This window comes from Oryctolagus cuniculus, chromosome 3 (assembly GCF_964237555.1).
Source record: "Oryctolagus cuniculus chromosome 3, mOryCun1.1, whole genome shotgun sequence".
NCBI lineage: Eukaryota > Metazoa > Chordata > Mammalia > Lagomorpha > Leporidae > Oryctolagus > Oryctolagus cuniculus.
In genome coordinates, this window is record NC_091434.1 from 63,012,215 (window position 1) to 63,037,196 (window position 24,982).

The window sequence follows — 24,982 nt, forward strand, 5'->3', positions numbered from 1 at the left end:
TGAGTTTACCCAATCCCAGCCTCGTTTGTTAGTGACAAAGAAACCAGGGCCCATAGCATATCTCAAAGTAACAGAGATACAAGTAACAGAGCCCAAACCAGAACCAACTTGATCTATTGATCACCTCAACTCCATCAAGCACCCCTGGGGTTCAAGGGGAGAGAGATGTGGAATTAGGAGAAACTTAGGGTGCAAGAAAAGTGGGAAGTTCCTTCTGACTTCTAAGTCTTCATGTAAACAGGTGGTAAAGGAGAGGTCAGCAGAGAGCCACCAGAAACCCAGAAGTAACATCTGCAGTTAGCAGTGACACTGAAATTAAGTAAAAGGACTTGAAAGTGGACTGGGAGGGGCTGGCACTGTGGCACAGAGGGTTAACGCCCTGGCCTGAAGCAGCAGCATCCCCTGTAGGCGACAGTTCGAGACCCAGCTGCTCCACTTCTAATCCAGCTCTCTGCTATGGCCTGGGAAAGCAGTAGAAGATGGCCCAAGTCCTTGGGCCCCTGCACCCGAGTGGGAGACCTGGAGGAAGCTCCTGGCTCCTGGCTCCTGGCTTCGGATCTGCGCAGCTCTGGCTGTTGCAGTCAATTGGGGAGTGTACCATTGGATGGAAGACCTCTCTCTCTCTCTCTCTCTCTCTCTCTCTGCCTCTCCTCTCTCTGCGTTACTCTTTCAAATAAATAAATAAAATCTTAAAAAAAAAAAAAAAAAAAAAAGAAAGTGGACTGGGAGCGATCTCCTTGAATGTCCTAGTCCAGGCTGCTAAGACCTAGGTTGCTGTGAAGTTAAACTGATGAATATTTATTGTGCACCAACCATGTGCCAGGAGTTAGATATATAGCAGGGAACAAAATCATTCCTATCCTCAGAGAGCTCCCCCGACCCTGGGAAAATTTTACTTGTAAATATAGAATGCAAACTTAATTAATTAACCCATTCATTAATACACAAATATTTGTGTAATCCATTCATTAATACACAAATCCTGTGTGTTGGACACTGTGCTATGCTCAAGGGATATAATGGTACACAAAATTTTCTTACCCTCATTGGATTTAGTAGTTTAGACTTATATAGTTATGATGATATGAGATAATTTATATGGAGCTAATACTTTAGGGGTATTTAGGTAACACAATAAGGATTGGTTTTCTTGTTCCCTATGACTACAGTACCCACTCTCCCACCCTTAAAAATGTATAGTCATGTGTGGTAGCTAAGTTGTCACCCTGGATTTAGCACTAATAAGATGTTAAAATTTCTCCTTGTATTACATTTTATACCTGTAACATAAGGGCTTCCTTGCCTTTGGGGCTCAGCAAGTCTAGGAAGTATCTTGTCTTAACTGTCCATTACTCCTTTTCCTGGCTGAACCAGTTAAGGTAACGGAAAATAATATAATTATGTACTAATTTTACTGATGTAAGGAAGTGCAAAGGTTGTAAGCAATGCTATTTGCACACCACTGCCATCTAGTGGAAAATGTATAATTTTCAAAAACTTACACTGGGCAATGCATGTCTGGAGAATTGTTTGTCAGAATAATTAATGTTTTTCTTAATGAAATTATTAAAAATGAGTAAAACAAAATAAAAAAAGAAATATTGGGAAATTCTAGAAGCAGAATTTCTTTATTACTCAAAATGAGAAAAACTGTATTCAAGGAAAATAAGTTTACTTATAAATTAATCAAATCTAATAAATATATTTTTCTTTATGTGACTTACTTTAGACCAATTTATTTAGGTATAATTCCTAGATCATACAATTCACCCATTTTCAGTTGTTCAGTTAACTGGCTTTTAGTATGCTCACAGAGTTGTGTAAGCATTACCACAATTTTTGAACATTTCCTCACTCAATTATGACAGAATTGGGATGTTAAAAAATCATGCAACATGAATTGTATGTAAGCAAAACCTCTGAAATAGCTGAGTTTTAAAGAAAGTTTATTAATTAGACATATTAAAGATGTGCTAGACTTTTGCAGATTAAAAATTTCCAAGCTTTAAAACACAACGTACAGTTGTACAATTGTTTTCAATGCATGATTATTGGAATGACAAACATTTATGTTTATGTCACATGAAATTTGGATGTCTTTTGAAATTTTCCCCCAAAATCTCATGAATTTTTTAAAAGCAAGAAGTATACAAGTATTACATGTTAATTAAAATTTTAAATAAAAGATATAAAATATTTAAAAATTTTTGTGTTAAAAGACTTCAATCTCAAACTATGATGTAAATATAATGAGGTTTACTTGGCTGGTTGGTGATACTACTTTCCATGTATTATAGTCAATGAACTAAAAACATTTTGCCCTTTTTGCAAACTTTCTATAGATTTTACTACCAGTATTTTTTGGTGATCAATTAGTAACCTTCAGATTATTCTTTTGTCTTTTACTTATTTATTTTTAAATATATTTTATTTATTTGAAAGGCAGAGTTAGAGAAAGAGACAGAGAGAAGTCTTCCATCTTCTGGTTCACTCCCTTGGTGGCCACAACAGCTGGAGCTGCGTCAATCTGAAGTCAGGAGCTAGGAGCTTCTTCTGGGTCTCCCACATGGGTGTAGGGACCCAAGGATTTGGGCCATCTTCTACTGCTTTTTCAGGCCATAGCAGAGAGCTGTATCGAAAGTGGAGCAGCCGAGACTCGAACCGGCGCGCATATGGGATGCTGGCACTGCAGGCGGCGGCCTTACTGGCTACACCACAGCACCGGCCCCCAGATTGTTCTATGTGAATGTGGACAGCCTCACTTTGTCCCATCTGTAAGGCTACTGGTAGTGATAATGTATGCAAGTACCTAGCCTGGCCTACGCACCCAAGAAATGGTTATTTTTTTCTTCTTGAGTTTGAATGCTTTCCTTTGAATTTGAGAATAGTATTTAACACTTGATTTTTTTTTCACAATGGTCTTTTTGTTTCTATTAGATGACACACATTATTTAAATGTGTAGATTTCAGGCCAGAATTCATAGGCATCATTTAGTGGCTATAGCTATTAAAGATAACAAAATTGGCTGTGGCACAGTAGGTTAATCCTCCACCTGCAGTTCCAGCATCCCATATGGGGCCGGTTCTCTCTTCTATGATCTGGGAAAGCAAGCCCCAAGCGCTTGGCCCCTGCACCTGGGCATGGGAGACCTGAAGGATGCTCCTGGCCCCAGGCTTTGGTTGGGTCCAGCTCTGCCCTTTGCAGTCATTTGGGGAGTGAACCAACAGATGGAAGCCCTTTCTCTCTGTCTCTCCCTTTCACTGTCTATATTTCTACTTCTCAAATAAATAAATAAATAAATAAAATCTTCTTAAAAAATAACAAAAATTAAAATGAATTACAATTAAGATAATTAAAAATTCAGTTCTCAGCTGAATAAACCATGTTTCCTGTCCTCAGAACCAATTTTCAGCTAATGAACAGCATCCACACAGGACATTTCCAACACAGAAGGGTAAACTTCCTACTTACTTAAATCCCAACATTTGCACTACTGCATTCCTAGGTACCTTAGTTGTTTGGGAAAATTATTTTAATATCCTTATTTTTCTGCCGTGCCACCCACTTCTTGCTCAGGTAAACAGATAAGCTACTTTCCCGACCCACATAACTACAACTTCACGTTCTCACCTCTGTGCCTTGGACACCCTCTTCCTTGTAGCTTTCTCAGTCCTTCCCTCCCTATTTCCTTCTCTTTGTCACAATCCCTTTTCGCAGTTTCTAACCCTGTTCTATTCTGCTTTTTTGTCAATTAGCACTGTCAGTTCCTACTTACTACATTTCTATGTAGTTCATGCATAATAACTTTATTGCACTTTACAACTTGCCTTGGCCAGTTGTAAACCAAGGAAAATCGGGGCTGCAGGATTCAGTGCTTGTATTTTCAAGCTGCTTACCACAGTCCCTTGTCTCATCTAAGCATTCATTTTATTTTGACATGATTTGATCGCTGTGACCAAATAATCTTGGATTAAAAAAAAAACAAACAAACAAACAAAACAAAAACAAAAACAAAAACCATGGAACTCCCATTTCAAGGGAGACCTTGTAACACTGGGAATATACACAGATAATTTAATTCTTTGGTTAGGTAGAAGCAAACAAGCATAATAAGCCGGTTTCGAGCTCCTACGCTGCTGCTATGCTCCAAGTACACTCACTGTTCACGTTTAAGGCTTGGCCCTCGGCTCCAAGGCTTTCCGCCTCTGCGAGAGTTGAAGTCCCGCGAGACCTGGTGTCCAATCAGCAGCGTGGGTGGAGCCCGCCATTTCCGTGTCCACCGGAAGCACATGGCTGACCAGACCTGCGAGTGTCATCGAGGCCCTGCTGCAGAACCACCACCATCGAACTCGGGGCGCGGACTCCCGCCTGGCCGCGGCACAGGGGAGGAGGAGAGCAGAGCTACTGGCCCTGTGGTAGGGGCGGGACTGGCTGGGAGAGCCTGGGCTGAGCAGCCTTGCGGTCCTAACAGCGCAGTTTGGGCCCGGGTCTCCCTGGAGAGGAGGATCCAACCGTCCATTTTTAAGGAGTCTCACCCCAGCCCCTGCGTAGTAGGGTCACGTAGCCCCCACGTGCAACAGGAGACTTTTTGGTGAAGAGCCTCTCTGACGTGTGAGCCTTGCTCGCACACTTGACGTGGAGGCGGCCTCGCGAAGCGCAGTTTCGAAAGCTGGATTCGCGGTTCCAGCCTGGGGCCTCAGGTGCAGTGGCCGTTGCTGCCTTTGGGGGTTCACAGACGTGAGGGGATTCCCTCAGGGTCACGTGGCTGTGACTGCCCTCCGCTTGAGTATTCTTTCCAGAACAACAGGCAGAACCCCGCTTAATCTTTTTCCTTCTGTTCAGCATTCATCCTTGAAATACTCCAGTGAGCTTACCCCCCTCCTTCATCACTGCAATTATGTGGACTTAGTAAACGTTGGAAGTTTTATTAGTGCCTTCATTGTCTTCTTACACTGCAGTATGCAAATGGTGTAAACCAGCATTAAAACGTATTTCACCTCGTCCTCTTTAAGCACTCTCACTCAGTTGGGGAAAAAAATTAAGTCTGCAGTGTGTCAGCTATTGTGTTCAATACAGGGTGGCCTAGCTAATTCTTCAGTGGGTAACTACAGATTTTTATATTGCTTCACCTCTCCCCTTTCACTGCCTCTCTCCACTGCCTACAGGGTTGTGATCTCAAACAATTCTCTTCATCTTTTGTGTAGCTATAAGAGGCATGAATAGGATCTATCATATAGGACTCTTGTGAGGATTAAATTAGTTAATATATAAAGGACTTAGTGTATGCTTTACACATGGTAAGCACATACAAATATTTATTCTTATTCTGTTTAGTAAGAATCAGTAAAGACTATTCTTACTCTGTTTAGTCCTGGGATTACTTCATTCTTGGATGAGCAGTCATTCCCATTCTAAATGTCACATCTTGGCTATTTCAATGAGATATTTCTTCTTAATACTGGTACGATGCCAAATGACTAAAGGACAAAATTAGTTTCTTTGAAATTCTTATCTTCTCAGGATGTTCCTTGATATTCAACTCCTTCCCTTTGGTTTTAATGCACTTGGAAGAGAGCCATTGGTATTTACATTGGCAGGATTCAGTGATTAAAGATGGCAACGATAAACATTTTAATTGTAACCAGTGCTGGTTGTTTGAACAATGGTAATGGAAAAATTTTTACAAGTGATCTGTATATATGAGTAAGGAGTTTGTGTTTCTGTTTTTCTTTTTCATTTTTAGTGTCTGGTTTTCTGAATTATGAATAACATTTAGTGGGTATGAAAATCAATTTTGTCTTTTTTCTCTGTATAAAAAATTGTAAATACAGATTCTCTAGTTAGTACTTACATGATATTTTGTTTTTGTACGATACAAACTTTATGGTTATAGTGACTATATTTTGCTAAAAAAACCATAATTTGCATTTGTGGTAGAAATTTTCCTCTTTATAACCGCTTCTCAAAGCCTCACTGAATTCTGAACCTATTCAGATAATTAATAGAATAGATACATGTAAACACTGCATGCAGTATTTTGAGTGTTATTTGGAATGTTAAAGTAGTCTTCTCTTGAAGATTTTAAAAGATTTATTTATTTATTTGAAAGTGAGAGAGAGAGGCCTTCCATCCACTGGTTCACTCCCCAATTGGCTACAATGGCCGTAGCTGTGCTGATCCAAAGCAGGAGCCAGGAGCTTCTTCCAGGTCTCCCACGTGGGTGCAGGGACCCAAGGACTTGGGCCATCTTCTACTGCTTTCCCCAGCCATAGCAGAGAGCTGGATCAGAAGTGGAGCAGAGCCGGGACTTGAACTGGCACTGAACCGGCGATCATATGAGATGCTGGTCCTGCAGGCGGTGGCTTTACCTGCTATGCCACAGTGCTGGCCCTGGATATTTTTTCTTATTCCACTTTTTTTCAAACCTAAATATTAATAGCTTAGTTGTTTTCAAAACTGCCCAAGGAAGACTACAATCTTCCCTTTATATGGATCATTGACACTGTTAATAGATTTTCATACAGAGTTAAAGAAATTAGGAAGATACTAGTTTTGCAGGTTGTTTTTTACAGGTTGTTGTAAGTAAAATACTAGCTTTTCTCTGAGTAATAGATAACTTTAAACAATACTGTAGTTTTCAAATTCAGAAAATAACATGAACATTTTCTCAGTGTTTAAGACTGTACTGGTGGCCAGCGCCACGGCTCACTAGGCTAATCCTCTGCCTTGCGGCGACGGCACACCAGGTTCTAGTCCCAGTTGAGGAGCCGGATTCTGTCCCGGTTACCCCTCTTCCAGGCCAGCTCTCTGCTGTGGCCCGGGAGTGCAGTGGAGGATGGCCCAAGTACTTGGGCCCTGCACCCCATGGGAGACCAGGAGAAGCACCTGGCTCCTGCCATCGGATCAGCGTGGTGCACTGACTGCAGCGTGCCGGCCGTGGCGGCCATTGGAGGGTGAACCAATGGCAAAGGAAGACTTTTCTCTCTGTCTCTCTCACTGCCCACTCTGCATGTCAAAAAAAAAAAAAAAAAAAAAAAGAGAAAAGACTGTACTGGTAAAGGTATTTTTTGTAGTTTTTGTGATAGTAATTCACTGTGTTCAAATCCATCCCAATCCCCATCTTCCATGCATTCATTCATCACAGAACAGGAAACCATTTGTTATTATTTCAAAGTATAATTTTTTGATAGGTTGAAATTATTTCTTACATTATTGTAGGTGGGGGAGGCACTTATTTATTGATGTAATGGAATTTTTGGCAGTTTTAAGCAAATACCTTTATACAGAATCTCTTGTATCTTTTTGTCACTGTATCGTAAGCTCTTCCCTGCCTAAAAGTTTTTTTTCCACTGTATTAGCACTAAATACATAAATTCAAACAGAACTCGGTAATGTTATTTCTGATTGGTTTTTGATAATGTTTGGCCTGGTCTGGTAGATTTGTTTGCAGCTGAGTGTGTAAAGTAAATGAAGAGTTATGTTACATATGTTGCAGTGTTTCATTGTTTTCTGTATGATTTTGAAGTTTACAATTCTGTTATTATAGTATACATATAAGTTGTCATAATAAATGTCACATTTAAGCTCTTTTCCAGCTTGTTCTTTTCTTTTAAATAAGAGAATGCAAAATCATATCTCTATGCTTCACATCATTTTTTTTACATGTACTGTTTGGAAGTGAAAAGAAAAGGCACATTGATTGACCTGTATAAATTAACATAATTGTGTGGTCTGAAGTAAAACCAGATTTACACCAATAGCAGTTTCTGAAGTAGCTATGGCTAGGTATTTAGAATAAGCCTGATAAATAAGATGAGTAAGTTTTTATAAAATTAGATTCTGTAATATGTAGACATATGAACACACATTAAATGGCTTTAAAGTATATATATTTTAGTACATTTTTGTTTAATATCATTAGCAGTCAGTTCAGCCAAAGTAATGCAATTCCTTTTTTTTCAGCTTTGCAAATCTGATATTTTCTTTGGTCTGTGGTTTAAGGTTCCTCTGCAGAGCAAAATGGGAGATGCTGAAACAGGCAAGAAGATCTTTATTCAGAAATGTGCTCAGTGCCACACAGTAGAAAAAGGTGGAAAACACAAGACTGGTCCAAATCTCTGGGGTCTCTTTGGCCGAAAAACAGGACAAGCACAAGGATTCTCTTATTCTGATGCAAACAAAAACAAAGGTAAAAACCAATAGTTGTGGGAGAGAACCACAGACTTTGTAGCAAAGAAGAAAGCACATGATACAGCATTATAATTTACTAATTTGCAGCCTTAAAAATGGACCCCTATGTTTATATGAAATAATGATTTGTATTATAATACCTGCTTTAGAATAACAACATCCTTTTGATCAGAATAATTAAAAATCATGTGTGGCACAGGTTCTTGCCTATGTGGGATATTTTATTTTATTCAGTGCGTAATCTTGAAAACCGTGAGCTAGTTTTTTTTAAAAATTGAATATTTTAATGGTATAATAGTGATTGTGATTGATTTTTTCTGGGTGGAAAGGGTACAACAGTAATTAAAGTGAGAAAGCATTTTAGGATTGAGATTAAAAATGGTTAGGGAAGAGTATATCTTTGAGAAGCAATTTGTTACTCCTGGATGTGGGTGTGTGTCTTTGTGTGTTTATTTAACTGGATTGCTGTATCAGATTTTCTTAAACAACAGTACAATTCTCTTTTGAATTTTTTTTGTGGCTTAGCATATCATATAGGTTAGAATTTCAGATCACTACTATTTTTAATTTATTTTTATTGAAGCGAAATCTATGTAACATACAATGAGCCATTTTATAGCATACATTCCGTAGCATTTAGTGCATTCACAATATTCTATAATGAGTCCTTCTTAGTTTCAGAACTTTTTGTTTTTATCATTCCAGAGTATCTGCACTCATTAAGTAATCTCTCCCATTTTCTCTTATTCCCATTCCCTGGCAACCACTGATCTACTTTCTATCTCTTTGGATTTGCCTATTGTATAATTTATATAAAAGGAGTCAGATAATATATGAATTTTTTGTGTCTGGATTCTTTCACTTAGTGTGATCTTTTCTTTCTTTCTTTTTCTTTTTTTTTTTTTTATGATTTTATTTATTTATTTGGGAGGAAGAGTAACAGTGAGAGGGAAGAGACAGAGACAGAAGTCTTCCATCCGCTGGTTCACTTCCCAGATGGGTGCAATGGGTAGAGCTGGGCAGATCTGAAGCCAGGAGCTAGGAGATTTTTCCTGATCTCCCACGTGGGTGCAGGAGCCCAAAAGCTTGGGTCATCTTCTACTGCTTTCCCAGGCCATAGTAAAGAGCTGGATCGGAAGAGGAGCAGCTGGGACTAGAACCAGTGCCTGTATGGGATGCTGGAGCCACAGGCAGAGGACTAACCTGAGCCACAGCACCATCCCCAGCATGTTCAAGGCTCATGTGTTAGTACCTCATTCTCTTTAATAGTTGAATTTCAGGTAATGACATGCAGCTGCATACTTCCAGTCTCTTTGTCATCACATGTTCCCTGGGTGTCTCTGGCTTCACATGGCTATTTTTAATAAGGACGCTAGCCACATTGGATTAGGGACCCATCTTATTCCAGTGTGACCTCATTTCAGCTTAACTAATCACAGCTACAGTGACCTGTTTTCAAACACACCCACATTCTGAGCTAATGGGGGTTAGTAGCTCAACATATCTTTATTTGTGAGACATCCATATAAAAGGGTATTATAGATATAAAACAAATCCATAGATAATTGATAAAATACCCATACTGTAAGTAGATAAGGACAATCATATGGTGCTGCATTAGACACCCTGCTTGGGACACCCACCTGCTTGGGTGTGTGAGTTCATATCCAGGTGTGTGAGTTCAAGTCCTGGAGACGCTCTAGGTTCTAGCTTCCTGTTAATGTACACCCTGGGAAGCAGTGGTGATGCCTTCAGTGATTGTGCTCCTGCCACCCACATGGGATTGAGTTCCTGGTCCTGGCTTTGGCCTGGCCCAGCCCCATCTGTTGTGCACATTTGGGGAGTGAACTAACAAATGAGAGCTCTCTGTCCTTCTGTCTCTCCTTTCACAAATAAATTAAAATAAATAAAAAAGGTAAATAAAAAATAATGTAATCTTTATGTCAGGAATATTTTGCCATCTTTAAAAATATCAGTATATTGGCCGGCGCCGCGGCTCAATAGGCTAATCCTCCGCCTGCGGTGCCGGTACCATGGGTCCTAGTCCTGGTCGGGGCACCGGATTCTGTCCCGGTTGCTCCTCTTCCAGTCCAGCTCTCTGCTGTGGCTTGGGAAGGCAGTGGAGGATGGCCCAAGTGCTTGGGCCCTGCACCCGTCTCTCTGGGAGACCAGAAGGAAGCACCTGGCTCCTGGCTTCGGATCAGCATGGTGCGCCGGCCGCAGCCCGCTGGCCACAGCAGCCATTGAGGGGTGAACCAACGGCAAAAGGAAGACCTTTCTCTCAGTCTGTCTCTCACTGTCCACTCTGCCTGTCAAAAAAAAAAAAAAATATCAGTATACTTATTATTGACACAATATTGTTGTATTTGGGATGTGAAGAATGTTGGCTAATAGGTGTTATGTAACAATTTGTTCTTTGTTGTGAGTTTCTGGAAGGAACCTCTGAAACGCTGTAATTTCTCAGATGACAGGAGTGTCTTTTTTTATCATAGTTGGCACCTGGCATAGGACATGAGGTTATAATAAGATGACTCATGATGAGCTCCTAGATACATTCAGGATTAAGACTGACCTTGCTTAAAAGAGCAACCATGTGATTAGAGAATTAGGACTTTGAGTTTGGTGATGTTAGTCCAACCTCTAGGTGTCAGAATGGGGGCTAGAGACTAAGTCCAGTCATGGAGCCAGTGCGTCAGTCAGTCTTGCTCAAGTGATGAAATCCCAATTTAAAATTCTGGAGTGGGTGTTGTGGTACAGTAGATTAAAGCTGCTGCTTGGGATGCCTGAGATTGAGTCCTGCCTTCACTTCTATTCCAGCATCCTGCTAGTACTCCCACTGAGAAGCAACAGGTTATGCTCAAGTAGTTGGGTCCCTACCACCCATGTGGGAGAGACCTGGCTTTGGCCTGGTCCAGCCCTAGCTGTTATGGACATTTAAGGAGTGAACCAGTGGATGGAAGATCTCTCTCTGTCACTCTGCCTTTCAGATAAATAAAGACAAGACAAAACTCTTGTGTTTGAGATCCTGCCAGACCTCTTCCTATGGTTCTGGATCTAGCTGGTCCGGATTTGTATCTTTTATCATTAAACTATAACTGCTAAGTAGAGTGTTTTTTTGAGTTGGTGGGTTGTTCTGGGGAATTATTAAGTTTGAAGAGATTATGGGAACTGCCAATTTTTTCTGGTCAGAGGTTTGAGTGGCCTGAACTTGAAGCTGGCATCTGAAGTGAGAGTGGTCTTTTAGGGGACTGTGGAGTCTGTACCTACAATGAGCAGTTTGTGCCAAACTTGCATTGCATAGGATTTTCAGTTCACAGACTACTGAAAAGAGTCAGTTAGACTTTTAAAAAAAAATATATTAGAGAACAAGAGAGAGATACAGAGACAAGAGAGCTTCTTTCCTTTGGTTCACTCCCTATACTCATACCATTACATTTTCCACTTTAATCATTTTAAGCATATAATTCTGTGGCATTAAGCACATTCTCATTGCTTTGCAACTGTTCATTTACAGAATATTTTTGTTTCTTTCAAATTGAAACCTGTACCAATTAAACAGACATCAATAACCATCATTCTACTTTTTGTCTTTGTAAATTTTACTACTTTAGTTATCTGATGTAAGTGGAATCTGACAGTATTTTTCCACTTGTTACTAGATTAGTTCAGTTAGTGTAATGACTTCAAGGTTCATCCATGTTGTATTGTGTCAGAATTTCCATCTCCTTTATCACTGAAAAATCCTCACCTGTATATGGTTAGAAGCACATTTTCCTTATTCATCAGTGGAGACTCAGGTTGCTTCCACCTCTTGGCTATTGTGAATAATGCTACTATGAACTTGGGTGCACAAATATCAGTTGTATTTTCATTTCCTTTGGATATATATTCAGAAGTGGAATCATAGAATCCTATAATTGTATAAATAACTTTTTGAGGAACAGCCATGCCATTTTCCACAGTGGCTGTACCATTTTATGTTCCCACCAGCAGTGTACAAGAGTTCCATTTTCTCCACATCATTGCCAACACTTCTTATTTTCTGATCTTTTGATAGTGGCCTTCCTAATATATATGACGTAGCATCTCCTGTGGTTTTGATATGTATTTCCCTAACAGTTAGTGAGGTTGAGTCATCTACATTGTGTTTTTAAAACATCATTAAGTGGAAAGTGAAAATAGTATTTGTATGGTGCATTGAAGTGCCATTGCATTTTTGGGCAGTAATAATTGAAGCAAGTTTTTGAAATAAATTGTTTGAATTAATTTATGATTTTTCCAGAGTTGTATGTTAATAAGTGACAGAACTAGGATTCAAACCGAAGTTTTCTTGGGACTTTAAAGAAATCAAATCATGGGGTAGCATATTAGCTAAACAAACTTATTAGTGATTAGTCTTTGTTGTGTCTAATCTTGTTAATGCATGCAGTCGGATGCACTGAGTTACAAATGTGTCAGTAACTAAAGTATTTTGATGTTCATGTTCATTATGCAAAAATTCATATAATCAAAAGAATCCTTCCCAGTACGAATGATCAGGGAAATATGTATATTCATTTTTCCCAACCTTTCCCTAGTCCTCTCTCTTTATTGAATAATTTTGGTAAAGTCTGTAATCTCAGTATCCATATTTATATTTTAAGTAATATCCATGTGCTTCTGTTATTTATCTACTTTAAGCAACATCTGTTTATTCTCCACCATGAGGGGTTAGAAAATCAAAGTGTTTATGTTTCCCATTTTTTCACACTGTCTCCTAGCTCCTTTTACTCTGATATCATTTATACTATTACAGCCCACATGACCATAATTATACCACAGTTGTTTCAACATTTGTTCTACATTTAAATGGCATCAATGGGTATTCCCAATTTTTAAGTGTCTTCATCTTTTGGTTTATAGATGATTATATGATACTAATTACACCAAGAAAAAATTACTTGGAAGAATGTTATCTCAGTTCTTGGATATCTGAAAACATCTGAGGATTTTAATTACATTTCAATGGCAGTTTGGTTGGGCATAAAATTTTGGGGAGACAAAATTCTCAGTATATTGTACACTTCATGTTAACTTATGGTTTGGAGAAATATGTAACTAGCCTGATGGCTATCCTAAATGAGTTACTTGGTTATATTCTTATTTTATTCTTTTCCCCTGAGTCTCAATAAAATTCTATTGAAATTTAGTAACTTTGTTTGGTTATGTCTAGGCACCTATTGAAATCTTTCAGTATATTCTAGAACATGTTGTGTTCTTCTAGTTAGATTCAAGCTTTTTATTTTTGAAAGTTTTCCTGAAATCTGTATTTTAATTATTTTCTGCTATTTAATTTGTTTTTAAAAATTTTACTTGGGTCAGCAGTTGTGTGGATTGTGAATTTCCTTTGTCTGAATATTGTTTCCGCTTTGATCTTAGAGCTAGAAAAATTATTTTAAATTCATTCTTCTTTCTATCTTTTTAAATTAATATTTTGAATCCTGATTGTTCCATCAGCAACGTGTGTTTCTTTTGGTGTAATTTATATATTTTTGTTTTATCAGTTTCTACTTGAGCCTTCTAACTGCAGTGAGTCCTTGAACTATAAAGATTATTTTTGAACGCTGGAAGTATGTTCATGATTTTTATCTGCCTAATGTACATACTTTTTGATGCATAGTTTTCATTTAACTTTTGTTCTTTTTATTCCCTTCTGCTGTGTGTTTGTGTGTGGTGAGTATATGTGTCTGTTGTGTATATTTATTTTCAGTACTCTTGTGCTGATTCCTTTTGGTTATTATTCATATTTTGATGGGGAAAATTCTTCTTGGACTAGTTATTTGTAGAAGGATAGTAAGGGTGAGTCTGACAATTCCAGTTATGTTTTGTTTGGGGTGTCAGTTGACTCTTTACTGCAGCTTGCAAAGACTGGCAGCCCTAGGTTTATGCAGTCTCTGCAGTTTCTCTTCTGTCCTGTAACAAGTTGGAGTTCTTTCAAAGATGGCATGTTTGTGTTTTCTTTTTCGTCTTCTATTTTTTTTTTTTTGGACAGGCAGCGTTAGACAGTGAGAGAGAGAGAGACAAAGAGAAAGGTTTTCCTTTCCGTTGGTTCACCCCCAAAATGGCCGCCAGGGCCGGCATGCTGTGGCTGGTGTGCTGTACAGAACCGAAGCCAGGAGCCAGGTGCCCCTCCTGGTCTCCCACGCGAGTGCAGGGCGCAAGCACTTGGGCCATCCTCCACTGCACTCCCGGGCCACAGCAGAGAGCTGGACTGGAAGAGGAGCAACTGGGATAGAATCCGGTGCCCCGACTGGGACTAGAACCCAGGGTGCTGACGCCGCAGGCGGAGGATTAGCCTAGTGAGCTGCGGCGCTGGCCTGTGTTTTGTTCTTTAGTCCTTGCTTTCCCGGCTTTTGATAGTGTATACTGAATTCTTCTTCTCTTGAGATCATTGGTATAAGTATCCTCTCATTTTGGTCTAGGTTTCATGTCTTTGTTGGTTATCCAGTAGTGTAAAATGTAAGGTTATAGGTGCTTCTTCAAGAGTTTTATAGGGCTTGTGTTGTGGTGTAGTGGGTTAAGCTACTGCCTTTAGCTCTAGCATCTCATATAGGTGCCAGTTTGAGTCCCAGCTGCTCCACTTCTGATCCATTTCCCTTTCCAATGTGCCTGGAAAAGCAGCAGTGGATAACCCAGGTGCTGGGCCCCTGCCCCTATGTGGGAGACCCAGAAGAGGCTCCCGCCTCCTGGCTTTGGCCTGGCTCAGTCCTGGCCATTGTGGTCATCTGCAGAATGAACTAGCAGATGGAAGATCTCTTTCTTTCTCTCTCTCTGCCTCTGCCTCTTTGTAACTCTGTCTTTCAAATATATAAATAAATCATTTTAAAAAAAGAGTTTAATGAAAAGTGGAGCTAGCATTTCTGTTTCTCTTTGTCCATATTCTTTTTGACTAGTTATGGAAAGGAGAAATAGACAGCCTTTCTCTATCATCTTAAACCTGAATTTATGAAATTATAGATTTTTATAGAAATCTGGGCAGAGGTACTTGGTGTGTTTGGTAGAATGAATGTGGAAATTGAGTTAGTAGTCACAAATTCTTAACTCTAAAGTAATTTTGTCATATTAAGGCAATTACTTTCCTTTCTCTGGGTTATCAACTTGTCATCTACTTGGGTTAAGTGATCTCCAGGATCTTTTCTATCAGAAACTATCTGTGGCCGGCGCCGCAGCTCACTAGGCTAATCCTCTGCCTGTGGCGCCGGCACACCGGGTTCTAGTCCCGATCGGGGCGCCAGATTCTGTCCTGGTAGCCCCTCTTCCAGGCCAGCTCTCTGCTGTGGCCAGGGAGTGCAGTGGAGGATGGCCCAAGTGCTTGGGCCCTGCACCCGCATGGGAGACCAGGAAAAGCACCTGGCTCCTGCCTTCGGATCAGCGCTGTGTGCCGGCCACAGCGGCCATTGGAGGGTGAACCAACGGCAAAGGAAGACCTTTCTCTCTGTCTCTCTCTCTCACTGTCCACTCAGCATGTAAAAAAAAAAAAAAAAGAAACTATCTGTGATTCTAGAAGCTGAAGTGCTGCTTAGGTGGAACATGAATGGATATAGTATAGTTTATTGTTATACTTTGGATAATCCTAAACAGCTTATAACTACTAGATTTCTACAGAGAAGTCAGGAGTGGAGATTAGTTTTGGAATTTTCTTCTAAGTTAGAATCTATAAATATTCTCATTATAATTACCTTGCTATTGAGTGCTAAGGCAGTCTTATTCACATATTTGGATCACATCAGAAAGTTAGCCCTACCAATGTCATTACACAAACTGAAAGCATATTTTCACCTTTGTAGGTATTGTCTGGGGAGAAGATACTCTGATGGAATATTTGGAGAACCCAAAGAAATATATCCCTGGAACTAAAATGGTCTTTGCTGGTCTTAAAAAGAAGACTGAGAGAGAAGATCTTATTCAATATTTGAAACAGGCCACGTCTTCATGAAATGCTATTGCGGCTTCAAAAATAGCAGTTATAAGCCAGAATTTTCCAATTTTAAATATTGTGTCTTTTAAAAAGTCATATTTGATCTTTCTTGATCAGCGTATAGTAAATATAAAGGTTTAAAATAAAGGTTGATGTAGTTGATGTGTTTAGTGCTGATCACATGCACTCCACTGTGAATGTGTGTTTGCTCACTAAGGATGTGGAGAGATCAAGATGGAAGAGGAGAGGGAAGGAAACTGAAATCTATTGTGCTTCTGTAGTCAAAACACACACACAATATTTTATAAGCCTAGCAACTGATATTGATGATGGAGATAGTGTCCATATAGTTATTTCTCTGTAATTTAAATACAAATCTAAAAGACATTAGCTTTAGTTTTCATTCAGCTGTGCTTAGTTATTTGTTTTGCTTTTACTGTAAGCAATATTTAAAGTAACTTTAGGGGAAAAAAGTAAAGAAAATGAAATTAAGTAGTTGACTTTATCTTGAGAATATTTTCGGGAAAAAGAGTGAGTTGTTGATTTTGAGTGATATATAATAAAACCAATGGGGGGAGAAAAGCATGTCCTGTATTAATAAACATTTATATCATATAACATGTAATCTTCTTTTATTCATATTTTTACAAAACCTTGCCAGGTATACCCAGTATTACTAAGTAATATAAAGTTGGCTACAGGGAGACCTTGAGAGAAAGGGAGGAAAGAAGACACAGCGCCACCTCACCATAAATATAGAAAGAGGCCCTACCCTACTGTAATGGGAGGGAGGCTGGGTGGGTAGGTCTATATCTGGAACCATGTGGAGAGTGAGGCAGACTGTGAAACAGCTATGTAGTACCACAAGTACTCTATCAACCAAATGATACTGTTCAATGTCAGAAAGAGAAGCTCTTTGCTGTCAAAATGGTAGATGGTCAGTCAGCTGGTCAAGGGTCACTGTGATAAGAATAGGCCATCCATGATCTAATTTGGACTTCACTCCCTGTGAAGTGAGTTTTCCCTTCTATCAATAAAGAAATATATCAATATCAATATACAAAGATCCAGAGAGATTTAGAGCCAGAACCAAAGACTTGGATCTTCTACTTTAATTTGTGATGACTTTTCACCATCATCCTAAGGATGGTAGGTGAGCTGGTTAACTTAGCAGATACCACTACCATGAAGATACCCTAATAGAAAATTCTCAGAGTAAGGGAAACATAATTGACAAAGCAGTGATTTCCAGAAGATTCCATTAAATACTTTTAAGTGCCCAGGCTTACTCTCTTTTTAAAAAATATATTTATTTATTTGACAGGTAGAGTTACAGACAGTGAGAGAAAGGTCTTCCTTCCGTTGGTTCACTCCCCAAATGGCTGCTACGGCTGGCACTGAGCCAATCCGAAGCCAGGAGCCAGGTGCTTCTTCCTGGTCTCCCAAGCAGGTGCAGGGGCTCAAGCACTTGGGCCATCCTCCACTGCCCGTCCAGGCCACAGCACAGAGCTGGACTGGAAGAGGAGCAACCGGGACTAGAACCCAGTGCCCATATGGGATGCCAGCGCTGCAGGCGGAGGATTAACCAAGTGAGCCACGGTGCCGGCCCCCAGGCTTACTCTTGATGCTTCTGCAAATGGGGGAATGTACTCTTTATGGAATCCAGGGTCAGCATTTTCTTGGAAAGTGTGCTTCTGGCTGCCAAAGGAAGATTTCAAGCTAAGCTGAACTTGTTACTCTCTCCCTGAAGGGATTTTCTGATGAGGGTAGAGATGCCTGTAGGGATGCAATAGAGTATTTAGAGCTGAGTTGCCTTACAAAGATGAGAAATTAAGTGTCACACCTCAAATCCTAATTGGCATGAGGCCAGAGAACTGTGAAAAATAACTTGAACTCAATTCACATTGATAATTGCAGTTCAGATTTATGCAAACTTAACAGATGGACTTGGTGGCATTGATAAAAAAAACACTTTGCAGCGAAGAGTAAGAGGGCTTCATGTTTAGAGTTTAAATACTTCTGACTTAGAAAAAGTAGGAGGAAGACAGTATAAAGAGAACTGGAAATGATAAGAAGCAACTGGATGGCAATGAGGTGTGCCGGCCTGCGGCACGATGAACTGGGTTTTCCTGAAACAGAGAGTGGGAATGCGGGGACAAGGACGCAAAGAATGGAGCCAAGACAAGTCCTGATCAAGGCTCGTTTATTGAATAAATCCAGTAGTATTTAAACATGACCAGTTGTTTACAAGAAGGAGCACAAAAGATTTACATATCAAAAAGGCTCTTACGGTTACAAAGAGTTCCCGATAAGGTTCTTAATTATTGATTACAAGGGTACAATAAAACACTTAGGTGATAAATGCAGGTTATAGGTGTGACTGATTATCTGTATCATTTCTTGTGAAAGGTTTAGGTTCTTCCTGCCTCTTCCCGGAATCTCCCTAGCCCAATTGTCTGTGCCGGGGAAGTCTCCATATGTTTAAGTGTAAACAAAGGGAGTGACTACCTGTGGCTGCCCACAATGAGGAAATATTAAGTAGATTTCTATTTTGAAAATTGTTCAATTAGTGATGGTGTGTTGAATGCTGCTTTAAATTTATGTTTATCTTAGAGAAAGTAAGTACCTCTTGGCTGGTAACAATCTGTCCTATTAAGTAGAAAAGAAAGATTGGAAGAAATTTTGCACTTGAATCCAATAATTCTATATTGTGGCAGCTTTTTAAAATTATTGTTATTGAATTGCTATCTCCAAGAACCATCTTGGGATCAATTTATATGAAGGGACTTCTGGAAAATGTGGAGATTTAATACTGTGTCAGTTTTGCTAAACTGGAACTTTAGTTCCAGAATTCTTTTCTCAATATGGTTCCCAATTAGGGCTCATCATAAAAGAACTTTGTCTGATATTTGGAAGGCAGGAACCTATTCATTTTGGAGGCCAGTTTAGGGCCACAGATACAACCTTTACTTGTTTGTCACTAATCTGTTGGCTCACCTTTGTGTGGTGGGGCAGCAGCTCCTCTGACTCCTGCCAGGGCATGTCTTTCAGTTTCTCAGAGACCTGGGACAAGGTTACGTGAAGCTTTGAGGGGTGAGATCCCAGCTTCTTCAGGTCATTCATATCCAGCTTTGAAATGGTGAGGACAGATGATATGGATATGATCTGACCTCACAGTTTTGTCCTTGTTCTCTCTATTTTGCTTGCAGCTTTTCATCCCAACTGCTGACCTACAGCAGCTTCAGGTCCTTCACTGGATAAAGAGCCAACAACAGTCTCTCTCCTTGGACCACATTTAAGTCAGGCTCCTGTCTAAGCCTTCTTCTTGACTAGGCCTCAATCTTTGGCTCTGTCTTTGGCTCAGTCCAGTTTTAGCAAGTATCCTGATAAAATAGTCCATCAAAAATACCTGCTGTGGCCTCATTTTAGCAAGAATCCTGTCAGATTGGTTTAACTAGAATCCCCCCATCACCCCTGATATTTCCTCTTAGTACTTTCCACCCAGTGACCTTCCATCCTGCTCCTGGGCCATAAGTCTCCACTTGTTCTTACTGTATTCATGAGCTCAGTCTCTGTCCCCTATTGCAAAAACCTTACTATAGTACATCTCCTTCATTAAATTCTTCCGTACTGTCTTTAACAAGTGTCATGATAACTCTTACGCAGCAACAACCTTCCATATGTTCTCTGTCAGCTGCTCTCTGTGGTCTTAGTGACTTTCCTCGATCCTTTAGCTGTCCCCTTTTGGACGTCTGTCTTTTCAAATTCTCCCCAATTATGTAATCTCAACAATAAATCCCTTACATCTATTGTAGTGGTCCTGCTTACCTTTCAAACCCTGACTGATACAAGTGCTGCATCTGAGCAACACATGAGCACCTCTGAGGATATTAGTCTCTGAATACTCTTCAGCCTAAATCGGGTGTACCTTGACAGAGCAGAGGGAAGAACGGTTACCTTTTATTGCTGTCTAAAGTTGTGGAGTCATTAAAGTCTCCCAGTGTCTTCTAAACTTGAGTTAAATATTTGGCAGGGGAAAGATTGACGATAATCAGGGAATAGATGCCCATGATGATAAAATCTAAAACATTAAGTGTCCTTATTTTATAGCACCATTAACATGAATCAGGAGAGGTTAGTGACCAGGAAATGTTATGCTGATGTCATATGAACAAAAGCATCCTTGAAAAATATTGCAGACAGTTGGATAATTATATAACATTTATCATTTTTAGCATAGGCAATAGGCAATTCTAATATTTATCTTGAGGTGGATATGGGAGAATAAAGTATTGTTTCTTTTAATTAAAGTAAAAATGTGAGGTCTGTTACCTTGGCAGTTATTTGTATGTTACAGAGGAACAGAGAGAACTCTTCAGAAAGCAGTGTGGAACAGTATTGTATCTTGGATTCTTAAAACGTTTTAAACTAACAAGTGAAGTACTTAGATGTAAACCTCTGGTCAGTAATTCTCATGCAAACAGTATGCCACTTATTTTTCTTTTTTGCATTTTTATTTCTTTTAAAAATACTTTTATTTAAGATATACACATTCCATATACACAGGTTTGGGAAAAAGTGATACTTCCCACCCTACCTTCTCTCCCTCCCATGCTCCCACCCTTCTTCCCCCTCCCTCTTCTATTCCTACTCTTAATTTTTACAAAGACCTATTTTCAGCTTTATACTTACAAGATTATCCTACACTAGGTAAATAGTTCAACAACTAGTATGAAGAAAAAATTGTTCTGCAACTGTAGAGATAAGGGCTGTAAACAATCATCGAATATCACTTATTTTTCAAGAATAATTTTTTGAACTAAATCCTGTGTCCTACAAGACTTGTAAACTACAGCATAATTTTGAGAGTACATTTTTTGTTTGTTATCTCTCCTTATCACATTTTTTTAAAAAATACTGAGCATGGATATAAGTGTAGAATCAAATTTCCTTCTTTGCATTTTCCACATGTGATCATTTTCATCAATTTTACAAATTCCCACAGTTCTTCCAACTTGACTTCCTCATTGTGTGTGAAGCAGGGCCTCATGAAGCACAGAAAATTATGTGAGTAAGGCAGGTGGGAGTGGGGACCCCCCCAAAGGGTTGGGGGGTTGCATGAGGATGTGAGTTGTGACAGGCAGAGAGAGCTGCAAAAAGGGCAGTATTTTTTAAAGGATTATTTATTTATTTGAAAGAGTTACACAGAGAGACAGGAGGCAGAGAGAGAAAAAGAGAGAGAGAAAGAGAGAGAGAGAAAGAGAGAGAGTGAGGTCTTTCATCCGCTGGTTCACTCCCCAATTGGCTGCAATGGCCGGAGCTGTGCTGATCCGAAGCCAGGAGCCAAGAGCTTCCTCGGGGTCTCCCACAAGGGTACAGGGGCCCAAGGATTTGGGCCATTGGAAGTGGAGCAGCTGGTACTAGAACTGGTGCCCATATGGGATGCTGGTGCTTTAGGCCAGGCGTTAACCCACTGCGCTACAGTGCTGGCCCCAAAGGGTGGTATTTCTTCATCTGTGAAATGTATGGAGTTGGGCTAGGTCTCTCATTTTCAGTTATATTTTATTTGCAGAATGTTGAAATAGAGTCCTGCAAAGAAAATTCAGTGTTTAAAACTGAGGAAGAGTGGGAACCCTCTTTATTTTTCATATCCTTCCTCCCTAACTCCTAAGCCTGAAGCTACTTTAAATTGTTTTATCATTTATTTTCATTTCATTTGTAAGGCAGAGAGAGAGAGAAAAAGATTGATTTTTCTATTGGTTCACTCTCCAAATATCTGCAACAGCCAGGGCCAGCAACTGTTTGTTACATTGTAGTGTCTGGTCTCCAAAGATGCCCCCTCAATAAGCCATGCTGCCAGGTATTCATGCCTTGTGTAGTCCTCCCCTCTCCCACACTGACTCTGGCTGGCCTTGATTTACTTTAACCAACAGAATATGGTAAAAGTGATGTTAGGGGTGGGTGCTGTGGCATAGCAGGTTAAGCCACCACTTGCATCGCATATTGGAGTACCTGATTCGAGTCCCAGCTACTCCGCACTTCCAGTCCAGTTCCCTGCTAAAGCACCGGGAAGGCAGCAGCTGGTAGCTCACGTTTTTGGCTTCGTGCCACCCACATGAGAAACTGGATGGAGTTCTGATTCCTGGCTTTGGCCAGGCTTAGCCTTGGCTGTGTGGGCCTTTGGGGATTGAACTAGTGGAGGGAAGATCTTTCTTTGTTTCTCTTGTTATCTTTTAAATAAATAAATAAACCTTTTTAAAAAGTAAAAATGATGTTATACCAGTTCTGGTTCTAAATGTTAGGAAGGCCTGGCAGCTAGCACTTTTGTTTTTTGAGAGATTTAAGACACTGTATGAGAAGTTCAGCAATCTTGCTGGAGAGACCACGTGAAGGTACCTTATGCAGAATGTGGAGGTCTGAGACCTCCCTGAGACAGGGAGAGGGAGAAGGGGTGGTGGGGAGGTTGATTGATTGATTGATTGATTGATTGATGGAGCTGTTCCAGAGTGCCAGCTGAGCCCAGACTTTCCTCCATCTCCAACAAGAGGCCAGAGTGAACTATCCAGCCTAGTCAAGCCTTCAGAAAGATATCTTCAGCCCAGTTACCGTTTTTATTAACAAGTACAGTCTTTTAAAAATAGAAGATGGTGCTTTTGGTAGTACAAGTGTCTCCAAAAATCTGTTGATTTTTGTTCTTTTTGTTAGTGGCATTTTGTGCTTATCAGCTTTCATGAAGTCATATTCCTTTTCCTGAACCATTTTCTTTTTGCCTCAAGTCTAAGTGTTAATTAGCCTTTGCTGCACACAATATTTTTAAGTTTGATATGAAATTGAGAAGAGAAATAGTTGCAGTTTTCTGGATTCTCTAATTTCCTTTGCATTCCTGCTTATAAACAGGCAATTCTTTTCCTGAGCTCACCTGTTTCTTGTAGAATCTTGTTAAATACAGCTAGTAATGCCAAGATAACACTAGGAATGTGGTTATAAAACCTATCTAAAGCCATATGTTCATTAGATTTATTATCCATTGTTTAAGTTATTGTGGGTGGTAGGTTCATAAAATATTTATCACTGCATAACGTGAATTTTCCCCGTTCCTGATAACAATTTCCATGCCAGTTCCTGTCTGGTGCTGAAGATAGGGCCATATGTTTTAGTTATCATAGCATGCAACTTCTATATAAGTCAACTTTGTTTTGTTAAAAAAATCTCAGAGGCTTACAATAGCCAGCCTTTTATTTCTCATTCACATGGCACACAGGCTGTGGTCAGCTATGGTTCTGCTTCATGTGTGTTCTCATCCTGGAACCTAGATTACAGGAGAATTTCTGTATGGAACATTCCTATTCTTGTGGGGAAGGAGAACCATAGAGGAAGTTCCTGACATTTCACAAAGCTTCTGCATTACATTGACCAAAACATGTTAAGTGGCCAAGGCTAGAGAGAAGGTACACTCTCTCTGCAAGAGGAGGCCTGACAGTTGCATGTCATCCTTCTACAGTGAGGGGGTAGTGAATAATTGCAAACATAATGTCATCTACAATATGTATGTACATTTCATTTTGTATTTTCACTTTGTGAAATCCCAGTTGAACCCAGGCTCACTGCTGTTTGATTTGCCAGTTACTCTGACCAGTCATACCCTAGGTGTCAGTTTTGCTCTGTTCTTGTTTCTGTGCTTGTTTGCTGCCTGCCTGCCCCCTGTCAGACTTGAACCTATCTCCATTCTCTCTTGTGACATCTCCAACTTTGCTCTCACTATTCTCCTACTACAGTTCTCATATGTGAGAAAAAAAATGAAGCCATTGTGGAATCCAATTTTATATTAACTACAAGCTAAATTTGAAGCATAAAAAAATTAGGTAATTGAGATTCTTTCACAGCGAGAATTAGAAGATTTGATTCCACTCAGTTTCTTAAAACTTCAGTCAAGAAGATTATTTTTCATTAGAGATTAAATTATGATTCAGAAAAAGTTATTTCTCATAATTTTGGATAGAATAAACATAGCCTTTCTTCTTAAAGTGTTACTTTTACTTGAAAACGAAAACCTGTTTTGGATTTTAATACTTTTAAAGATTTTATTCTGACATAGAAGAATGTCTATAATATACTGTTGAGTAAAGAAAGAAAATTTCTGATTACTCTTACAGTTTCATTCAATTTTATATCCAGTTTTTCTATATTTGCATATGTGCATATATGATTCAGTTCAGCTATCTATTGATACATACCATAATTTCATGTTTCTAGAGAATGAAGATGGAAAACTTATTTTTCCTTCATATAATCTTATTATGTTTAAATTTTTACAAACATATTATCTTTCTGTCTCATAGAATAAGTAGGATAGCTCAAAGTCATTAAAATGTCAGATGCACAAGCAGAATATGGTAAGCCTTTTTTTTTCTAGATCAGTAACCTTCATATTGTTTTATGAAAACCCAGAGACAGGAACATTTTTCTGCATAGTGAATTGCTGGGAAACATGTTTTGTGTGTATTTTGGGAATGTACAGCTATTAGCTGTACAACTTGTCAAAAGACATGGTGAGCTACTGCAGAAGGGAGAAGTGAAGCTGACTCTTTCTGGTAGGGCTCTTTGTGTTCATCTGTGTGACTCTTCTAAATGTGTGCTTTTTTTGGCCACTCCATGGAAAGTAGCATAGCCAGTTCTTTTGAAAAACAAGTATAGCTGGCGCCACGGCTCATTAAGCTAATACTCCGCCTGCAGCACTAGCACACTGGGTTCTAGTCCCAGTTAGGGTGCCAGATTCTGTCCCGGTTGCTCCTATTCCAGTCCAGCTCTCTGCTGTGGCCCGGGAAGGCAGTGGA

General features: G+C 39.6%; 1 protein-coding gene across 2 annotated transcripts; it reads left to right on the plus strand.

The window, feature by feature from the left end:
- The first annotated feature begins 4,256 nt into the window (after positions 1 to 4,256).
- Positions 4,257 to 16,743, plus strand: LOC100353673 (cytochrome c, testis-specific). 2 transcript variants are annotated; one of them, XM_051849407.2, is made up of 4 exons: positions 4,305 to 4,416; positions 5,522 to 5,666; positions 8,003 to 8,189; positions 16,018 to 16,743. In XM_051849407.2, exons 2-4 carry the CDS (start codon positions 5,664 to 5,666, stop codon positions 16,164 to 16,166), a joined length of 339 nt encoding a protein of 112 aa, XP_051705367.1. In that variant the 5' UTR covers positions 4,305 to 4,416; positions 5,522 to 5,663; the 3' UTR covers positions 16,167 to 16,743. The 2 variants fall into 2 exon arrangements, with proteins under 2 accessions (XP_002712354.2, XP_051705367.1); XM_002712308.4 differs by lacking the exon at positions 5,522 to 5,666 and having other exon boundaries at positions 4,257 to 4,416.
- The last annotated feature ends 8,239 nt before the right edge of the window (positions 16,744 to 24,982 follow it).